The sequence below is a fragment of the Macadamia integrifolia genome, chromosome 10 (genome assembly GCF_013358625.1).
Source record: "Macadamia integrifolia cultivar HAES 741 chromosome 10, SCU_Mint_v3, whole genome shotgun sequence".
NCBI lineage: Eukaryota > Viridiplantae > Streptophyta > Magnoliopsida > Proteales > Proteaceae > Macadamia > Macadamia integrifolia.
In genome coordinates, this window is record NC_056566.1 from 9,146,483 (window position 1) to 9,156,622 (window position 10,140).

A 10,140-nucleotide genomic window follows, 5' to 3' on the forward strand; every position below is an offset into this window, starting at 1 on the left:
CCACCCCCCAAAAACCATATTTGGATTGCGCCTCAATTATATCAACTGTACTCGAACTGTTAGATAATTATAGTCGGTGATACAGGTTGGGTTCTTCATATATGGAGTGTGAATAGCTTCCATCTTCACCAGCAGCAGCTTCTATAGAGTGTATTGATTCATCACTATGATACGTACAAAGTATTCCCTGCTCTGGAACCCTCTATTATTGTTGGGTTCCAAGGCTAGAGACCCTAGGTTTCAAGGTCCTTGGTCGGCTCTCAAACCTAAAGCTGCGAGACCAAGTTAGAAATATGCAAAGATGAAGGTAAGAGAGAAGAAAGAGAGAAGTGGAAAGAAAAGGACTATGAGAGAAAGAAGAGAAAGGGATGAGTGGAATCATATGGTAGAGAGAGCGCTCTTCCCACCTCTATTGTATCACTAACTTAAAAGGATGAATTAAACACGCCTCCCTGGGGAGGTAAAAGGTAAAAAAGGAGTAGTACAAAATAAGACACTAGTAAATAATCTAGTTCCCAAAATACACCTAATACACAAACTCTAACAGGGACGTCTAAGGTTTGCAGAGGCACCAAATCTGTTTGTTATAAATCCGGACTTCCTCATCCAATGTAGAGACAGGGTTCTGGTTTCCCATTCTAATTGGGAAATGGAGTATTAAGTTTTTAGATTGGCCCACTTGATAACAGGCTAGAGGTTGCTTTTCTGACACCATACTCTTTCGGAATTCAAAATGGGCAGTTTGGCTTGGCCATTACTCTATAAGTTTCAGGTGGATAAAAAAAGGCATAATGGTTTTAGGTAGCCTAAAATTTTTGAATTTACTAAAAGCATATGTAATATTTTTTCACCAGAAAAAAAAAAAAAAAGGATGGCAATATTTGATTTGTTCATAGCCAGTTGAATAGTGTAGAATCTAAGCACTTGGTGTAACTTCATGCACTGGTGACCTTATTCTTTCTTTGCTTGGTTCCAGGTTCCATAAAAGTGGGGATTTTGAGAAAGTTGTGTCAAACTTTGCTATCAATATTTGGATTCGGATAGAAAATATTATGACTTCCAACATTTGCTTTCGAGAAAAAGTAAGTAGAGTCTACCTTTACTGTATTTGCATGGTTTTAATTTAGAGTTGATGATTGGATTTCTGCAGAAAGCATCTCTAATTAACTTGCATATTGATGTCCTGCCTTAATTCTGCTAGTGCAAATTTAGCAGTGACCAAAATTGTTATGGGCAATAATTTTTTATTTATTTATTTTCTATTTTTCAGGAGTTGCTTGATGCAACAATGATGGCAATGAATCTGGCTGTTGGAATTTGTTCAGAGGAAACTCAGGCCATGATAGTTCAAAAGGCATATGATGTACTTTCCTTAGTGATTTCTTTTTCACTGAATGAGTCATTCCCTCTGTCAGCTCCTGTAAAACAAGAACGGTTACAACCTTCTCAAGATTTATATAGCTTTTCAAGTACAGACGAATGGCTTATTTCATTATTTGCATCGGCAATTATGGCAGTTCGCCCTCAAACAGAAATTCCAAATGTACAATTGATATTGAAGCTGTTCATGTTTGCTCTTTTGAGAGGACTAGTTCCAGGAGCTCAGGCATTGGGTTCTATGATTAACAAATTTCCTGTAAAATTAAACTCATTGGAAGGCTCGAGTACCTGCACTTTGGAGGATGCAATGGATATTATCTTTGAGACAAATTTATGGAGTTTGTCTACTAAAGGCCTTTTAAGAAAATGCAGTACTGTGGATAGAAACAAGGTGGGCATTGCTAATTTATTTCTTAACACTCATGAGAATGTGAATGTTCAAACCCAAGCTATTGTTGGACTGGCATGGATAGGAAAAGGTTTGCTTATGCGAGGGCATGAAAAAGTGAAAGAGATCACAATGCTTTTCTTGGGATGCTTGCTGTCAAGTGGTGAAATTGGGATCTTGCCTGTTGAGAAAGATTCTTTGGGAGATTGTAATGGCCAGGATATAGATCCTGTTGTGATGAAATCGGCAGCTGATGCGTTCCATGTCCTTCTGGGTGATTCTGAAGTTTGTCTAAATAAAAGGTGTCATGCAACCATACGACCTCTCTATAAACAACATTTCTTTTCTATCATGACACCCATTCTGCTCTCTTCAATAGCCGAATCTGATTGTTCAACTTCCAGGTTCGTATCTTCATGATAAATCTTGCACATACTGAAAAAGAGAGTTATATTTGTAAATTTGCCTCTCACTAGAATTTGCACACTATTAAGCATGATTGAATTAATTTTTATCTAGGATCTATCTCTCACTAATACTTCATGAACCATGGTTATCACTAATCCCATGCAACGTAATGTAGAACTAAAATAATCATCTGTTCTGCCTATATAATTTCTTGATATCATGGGTCTCACTAAGCATATCAGATATAATCCCCAACTATCATATTTTCATTTGTTACTGTTTATTATCTTGTTGAGTGTTGATGTCTTGTATTCTCTAGTTTGGGTTGTGGGCTGCCTTTGAAGGGCCATTAAAAGCCCGTAGGACTTGAGGCTTGGAGGAGTCAGCACACTTGCTGTTTATTTATTTATTTATTTTTTCTTGGATCACGCCGTGTTGGGGGGGCCCATGCGGGGATTCGGGGCTGTAGCACCGAGGAAATTTTTTTAGTGTTTACATGGGAGTAAGTTGGGAAATTTTCTCTCATTGTTTTCCATATCAATTGGTAGTGATGAGGGTTATTAGGGTTACTAGGAATTCTTTGAAAAGACAGAGGTGCGAGGAAGAGAGCTTTTAACCCTTTCTCCATTGCTAGTGAAACTGCACCCATACAGCATGTCCGACTATGATGTATGGAGCAGAATGTTGGGCAATAAAGAAATGTCATATAGAGATGTTGTGTAGCAGAGGTGAGGATGTTACAATGGATGTGCAGCAAAACTAGAAAGGATAAAGTAAGCAATGATCGTATTAGATCTGATTTGGTAGTGACCCCAAATAATGACAAGCTCAGAGAAAGTTGTTTGAGGTGGTATGCACATGTTCAAAGGGGGCCTGGGGCTCCAGTTAAGAGGAGTGACATGATAATGATTAAAAGAGCTAAAATATCCAGAGGCAGACCAAAATGACCATAGGAGAAGTAGTGAGGAATGACATGCATAATCTAAATCTTGCCCCAAGTATGAACTTAGATAGAGCCTATTGGAGGACAAGGATCAATGTAGCTGACCCCATTTAGCTGAGTTTTCCTATCTTGTTGGGCCGTGCCTCTTTCCTTTTACTTTCACCTATTGATCATTTATTTTTATCATTTCCTATTTTCTTATTTTCTTCATTTCTTTTTTACTGTTTGGACCTCAATTTTCCCTACTTTGCTTTGCTCGGATCCTGTAACTGACCCTATTAAGTTTGGATAAGGCTGAGGTTGTTGTTGTGGCTGTGTGGTTGTTTTTTCTTTCCGTTTCATTGTGTTTTCTGATTCATGTGTTAGTATTTTTTTTTTTTTGGGTGAGTAGAAAAATGCATTAAAAGAAGATGGAGGGGAAATATAGCTCCAAAAGGGGAATTTATGAACCCAAAAGGTCATTAAAAGAAGTGGAAGGGGAAATATAGCTCCAATAAGGGAATTTGCAAACCCAAAAGGGATGCAAAAGCCCAATAGGGCATTAATCAGGTCCACATGGCCTCAAAGAACTTCTACAAATCGGGTCGAATGCCAAACCTGAGGAGAAGGGCAAATCGGTCCGAACTGGGGGAGAGAACCATAGTCCCTAACTCTAAACATCTCAACACAACATTTCCTAGCCGCCAACACAAAGGAGCACCGTCAGAGAAGAGGCAACCATGATGGAGGATCGCTGGTCTTTCGGAGGGCCTCGCCGAAGTGGACAACTAGCCTAGCGGATAGGATCACCAAGGCGAAAGGGCACCGGGCTTTCTAAGGGCTACGGCGGAGTGGCTGCCGACCGAGAAAGGCCAGCTGGCTGGTGTCGAAGAGGCTAACCAGCAGATTGAAAGGCAAGTCCCCAGTGGCCGACAGGCCCATCGGGGTAGGCAGACAATGAGGGTGGAGGCCAATGCTACTAGCAGGGGGAAAAACCAAGCAAGCCCGGCATTCGGAAAGGGAACGATCAACGGGACAGCAGGCTGGGTGAGAGTTGCGTTCAAAAGGGCTGCAGGCATGGTAAGCAGCCAACCGAGAGGCACACACATGCGCACACACTGTGGGCATGCAGTGGCAAAACCCAACCTTTGGCTGCCCTGCATCACACTCATCAACACCTACACACATACACACTATGGGCATGAAGTGCCGGAACCCAACCTTTGGCTACCTTGCATCCCACTAAGCAACACCAACACACATCATTATACACATTTAAATTCTCAACAGTAACAGATTTTGTAGTGCACAAGTTCATGATCACATAGCTAGACATGCTATAAACACTATGAAATCAGCAAAGTACTGAGTCGGAGGGCGACCCTTCCAATCAACCTTGTAAAACTCCTGAGACAACTCATTAATCGGGGACATGTTGTTCTCTATCTAGAATATAGAACATTCAAATACTCCAATAGATCCTTCAGTGTCGAAGTGAGTAACTATATCAACAATAGAATTCTCCATCAAGTTTAACAACAGTCCCGAAATTCGTGCATCAACAATATCCTATGTGGTGTCTGTGGTAGATTTCACTATTGCACGATGACTTTGTTGATTACAACGATTAAACATTAATTGCATACTTTTCTTCCATTGTTGAAAATTGACAGCTCCTGCAAGTTTCTTTTCTGTGATCTTATAGGAGAAGGATGACCCCACCTCAGTAAAAACACTCTTCAACCATTATTACAAAAGAACAAAAAATCGATTTCCAAAAGCCTGCAAAAATCGATTTTTGACAAAAATATGTTCTAGAGAAAATCAATCTAAAACCCTGAGAGGAGATAAGATCACAAGAATAATTGATTGAACTTCACTAACCAATCCAAGTTGATGCACCAACTCAAGCTCCAACACAAACTTCAATAAAAAACAACAGAGACTAAGAACCGACTTAGAGAACAAAACCCTAAACTGGGTAGTTTAGGAATACACCTGCGGTTTTCTGTAGGGACCTCAGATGATGCTTAAAATTGGACACCGTATGTCATTGGTATGTTGCTGAGCAAAACCTCAAAAGGATTTGAGAAACAAAATTCAGATATGCCAAAATCAAGAGACTAAAACCCAGAATCCCTCAAAATCGATTTTCTCCAAGGGAGAAAATTCTATCTTCAACTAGTTGAATCCAATTAGCAATGCATGCCACCAATAAATTGAGTCGATCCTTCGAACAGTTGATTGATTCTGATCAATCAAGCCTCCATTCCAAAAATTCAAAAACAAAGGGGTGAAATCACCCCCTCTGAAAATCGATGCGACCTCTAGGATCAGCCAACCTACGAAGAAGAAGAGTTGCTGTTACTAGTTGATGGAGTGATACCAAAGACTTGATTTGTTTGAGGATCAAGCTCTGATACCATGTTAATAAACAGAAAGACGATGAGAAAGAGAAAGAGAAAGAGAGATGGCTGTCACTTTGGGAGTCACTACCTTGTGTTGAAATTCCTACTTCATTCAATATATAAAATAGAACATTACCCTACTAGGGGCACAATAGGAAATACACCAGCAACATAAATAAAAGGACATAAAAGCCCATGGTTCTCTCCCTCCTCCTCACTCGTTATCTTCTAAAACGTCAAACATATGAGAAAAAGGAACCCAGCTTGTTTGGTAAGAGGAGAAATGAAGAAATAGGTGGCCAATGGATCCTCCTCCCTCTTACACAACAGGTGTACATGATGTGGGAAAGCAAGTAGAATTGAGCATTAATAGGCCTTGTAGAATTTATACCAATTTCAAAAGAGGCTTAGATTTAAGATTCTATGCATGGGTAATCAATTCTAGTTTAACCAAACTTTTTTCTACTATTCAGTCCTATGTCAATTAGGAGATTTAAGTTAGAAGTCAAGTAGCATTAGGAGTTGTGTTTTTTTTTTTTTGGTGTGTGGGTAAACTCAATAGAGTGGTGTGAAGGTTCTCCATTTCTCCCAGGGTCACAGCCTGGTGAATAGGTGCATAATGCTGCTGTTATGTTTCTTTGCATGTTTCAATATGCTGCAACTGGTGTACTCAACTATTTTTTTTTTATCCATTTAGGCTTCAATTCATCTCTGGTCATTCTTATACGTTTTAATTTGGTGTTCGTATTGTCTTCCTGTATTGTTCGAGCTTGAATCCCTTCATATAAGCTACTTTTCATCAAACTTGAACAACCAGAAGTTTCGACTTTGAAATCATTCCAAACACTTTGGTGTTGGTATTGACTGCTATCATTTGGATTTAAAATGCCTATGGCTATTGTATATAATCCTGCAATTTCATGTGATTTGGTTGTGAATTGAGACTGTTAGATTGAGGAAAGGTGGCTGGAACCTATTTTCAAATTGGTATACCATCTTATTTTTTTCTTTTTTTCCTTTTTCTTTCTTCTTTTCTTTTCTTTTCTTATTTTTTTTTTTTTTTTTTTTTTTTTTTTTTTTTTTTTAATGTTCACCATATTCTGATAAATATTTTATGAGACAGTAGATTGCAAGCCTTATATAGAATTTTCACTATGAGTGTTGTTTTAGCAAGATAATTGGGGATTTCCATACCCTAGACTACAGTAGTACAAGAGTGAAGACTGAAGAGGGCCCTTCCCAGTCTGCACTTCTGAAACGAATTGGAGGTGCGTGCTTCTTTGTGATTGATTTCTATCCTAGTGCCCTTTATTTCAAGGGGGCTGTAGATTCTTAAATTGCCTTACAAGTAAAAGCACCACAGGGTTCTCTTCATTGTCTGTAATGTTGCACGGAGCAATAAATATGGACTTGACAGAGAAGTTGCTGTTACCACATAAATTCCTTACTTGCCTGCTTTCAAGGTCATTGAGAGGAGTTGCATTGTGGAGATCTAATCATTTTTGTATTTGCCTAAATTCTGTCCCTAAAGCGCTTCAACAACAACAACAACTCAGCCTTTTCCCAACTAAATAGGGTCAGCTCCATGGATCCGGGAGAGGGTAAAGTAAAAGAAAAAGAAAGGAAAAAGAGAATGATAGAAAAAGGGAAGAAACAAGGCAACAGTACAGGAACCTCCCACCTACAAGCGATTGGCTACATGAATCTTTGTCCTCCAAACAATTCTGTTACCGGTCATACTAGAGTCAAGACTGAGCTTCTGCATGTCTTTCCTTACAACATCATCTATGGTCATTTTAGGCCTGCCCCTAGCTCTCTTGACTTCTCCCATCTGGATCTGATCACGCCTCCTTATTGGAGCATCCCAAGGCCATTAGAAGATATGTGAGTCATCCCTAAAGTGCTTCCTAAATTGCAAATAACAATCTATGCCATTAGATGATGTGTGAGAGCACATTACCACCTGAGATTCTTTGCTTTAGGAATGGGGAAGAACCTAGAAAACAGATCATTAGAAGGTATAGCTCTGCACCAAAGATCCTCCCAAATTCTTATCTTCTCTCCTTTGCCAACATCATACCTAATCGAATTGAGGAAAATATTTACGAGGTGAAAGTTCAGGGCATTGAACAATTGGAAGGATTCGGTTTCTTTGAATTTCAGTATGCTTCATCTAAATCTCCTTCATTAGAATATGCGGTAAATCCTTAGCTAAAACTGGCTTGTGGTTAGTAAAAGCCCTCACCTTCCCCACCCACATCCCACCAAAAAAAAAAAAGAAAAATAGACGAAGGGGATTTCCATACAAGAGAATGATGTGTTTGTTGACAGAGTACAGGTTTCTTATCTCTATGGGATGTAGTAATCTATGAGTTCTACCTTGGCTTTACTACCTGACAGAAGCATGCGGCTTGTCCCTTGCTTTCCTTAAGAAGTACCACCTAATCCTGGACAGACCGGGGATTTTCCCAAGCACACCCATGGGACCAAGTTCCTAATGTTTAGCCAAAGGAGGCTAACTGTTGACCATGGTGTTCTGTTTAATGTTGGATGCACTTAGCCTCGGCTCTTGGATCCCTCCATTGTCATGTCTTTGAGTTAAAGCCTTCAGTGCCCCATAACTGCGACCAGTTATGCTGAACATTTGCATCAAAATTTCACATATTTATTTCCACCTAAGTCATCCATTGGTTGCTACTTAGCTATGATGAAGTATGAACCTTCAGCTATTAAAAGGGCTTTGTTGACATTTAAGAGACCATTTCAGCAACATATTAGGGCATGGGAAAATCAGCTTTTAGATATAGTTGTACACTACTTGTACCTAGGTATTTTATTCTTGTGATTACCGATTAACATAATAAACATGGATTATCAAGGAGCTAGCATATAGTTGATATTAAAATACATTTACCAGGAAAATCCTAGTATATCTTATTCTTATGAACCTGATTGTCCATTTAGATCTATTTTGGTAAACCACCAAGCGTGTATGTTCTTAACCATAGAAACAATTGACCTTTGTATATACCACCATTAGTGTTAACCTATGCACCCCGAAAGCATCAATTTTTTAGATAATTGGTATCACTTCTGTCTTGTTCTATGATCTATAGGAAATCTTCAAGTTCACCACATCACTGAATTCAGCATAGTAAACTCACTGTGGTTATGTTCTGATTTCTTCTAAATTTGGGATGATAGAGAAAAATGTGGCATTGCTGAATTAATGTGATCCATTATGAACCTACTATTTGATGAAGTGGTAAATTATGTATTGTTACCCATTCCAATGGCAATGTGTGGTCCCTTTACTGACACTGGAACATTGTTCAGACATATGCTATATCGAGCTTTTGCGCATTTGATTTCTGGTACTCCAGTTGTTGCTGTTGTAGCTGAAGCGAAGAAGGTGAGCAACGAAACTTAGCTTGTTATCCAACAATCCTTTTTTGAAGTATTTCTCAGAAGGATTTTAATGTTAAAGATTTGGTTTTATCTTGTTACATAGTCAGTGAAGTATTATTTTGTTTTGCAGCTTATTGATGTCATATTGGCAGCCCTATCCATGTTGAGTGTGGATGTTCTGGATAAAGATCTGGTCTATAGCCTCTTACTGACCCTATCTGCAATCTTAACAGATGAAAATGGTGAGGATTGTTATATTTGGGAATGACTAAGATATATGCATGTTGAGTTCATTAGTATTGTTTAGTTCAACATAAGCTTTAGTTGAGAAGAGAAGAATGGAGAGAATGAATTGGCTTGTCAGATATGACAGAGGCCCTCTTTACTGATAACGTATGATCGTAGTACAAAGGGTAATAAATATGGAAAGTAGTACAAGACTGGGTAGTACACTAAGTAGTAAGTAGTGCACGTACACTCGTCTATGAGGTGGCATACTTATCCTATCCTTAACACCCCCTCAAGTTGGCGTGTGGATATCTCACATGCCCAACTTGCATACAGTTGAATGAAACACCTTAGAAGTTAGACCCTTTGTAAATATATCAGCTAGCTGATTTTCAGACGTGGCAAAAAAATGCAAATAGAGCCTTGTTCAAGTTTCTCCTTGATGAAGTGTTTGTCTATCTCAATATGCTTAGTCCCGTCATGTTGAACTGGGTTATATGCTATATTGATTGCTGCCTCGTTGTCACAGTAGAGCCATAAAGGTTTTTCAGATGCCACCCCTAGTTAACTGAGTAACATTCTAAGCCAGGTGAGTTCACATACACCATTACACCTTGACTTATGGCTTGGTATTCCTCTTCGGCACTTGATCTAGACACCACTTGATTTTTATTTTTCTAGGTAACTAGATTTCCTCCTAGGAAAAATATAGTATCCATAGGTAGATTGCGGATCATCCATAGAGCCTACCCAATCAGCATCAGTGAAGGCTTCCAATTTTAGATTGCCATGATTGGAAAATAAAATTCCCTTTCCAGCCTTCCCAAGAGCAGATTTCAGGTAATTCAAAAGCCAATGTATCGTATCCAAATTTGTGGTTCATGGATTATGTCGAAACCGACTCATTACTCCCACAACATAGGTGCAATGATTTACTTCACTGGCGAGGTCTCTGGTTCAAGTCTAGTATCTCCCAACTACGCCAGGAAAGAGAATAG

At 39.1% G+C, this 10,140-nt stretch overlaps 1 protein-coding gene across 1 annotated transcript in view; it reads left to right on the forward strand.

Annotated features, from left to right (window-relative positions):
* Positions 1-10,140, forward strand: part of LOC122091448 (MMS19 nucleotide excision repair protein homolog) — a 56,949-nt gene that overhangs the window by 34,339 nt on the left and 12,470 nt on the right. The window contains exons 7-10 of the mRNA XM_042661401.1: positions 977-1,082; positions 1,271-2,172; positions 8,843-8,918; positions 9,045-9,156. Coding sequence (XP_042517335.1) covers positions 977-1,082; positions 1,271-2,172; positions 8,843-8,918; positions 9,045-9,156 — 1,196 coding nt within the window. The remainder of the gene's footprint in view (positions 1-976; positions 1,083-1,270; positions 2,173-8,842; positions 8,919-9,044; positions 9,157-10,140) is intronic.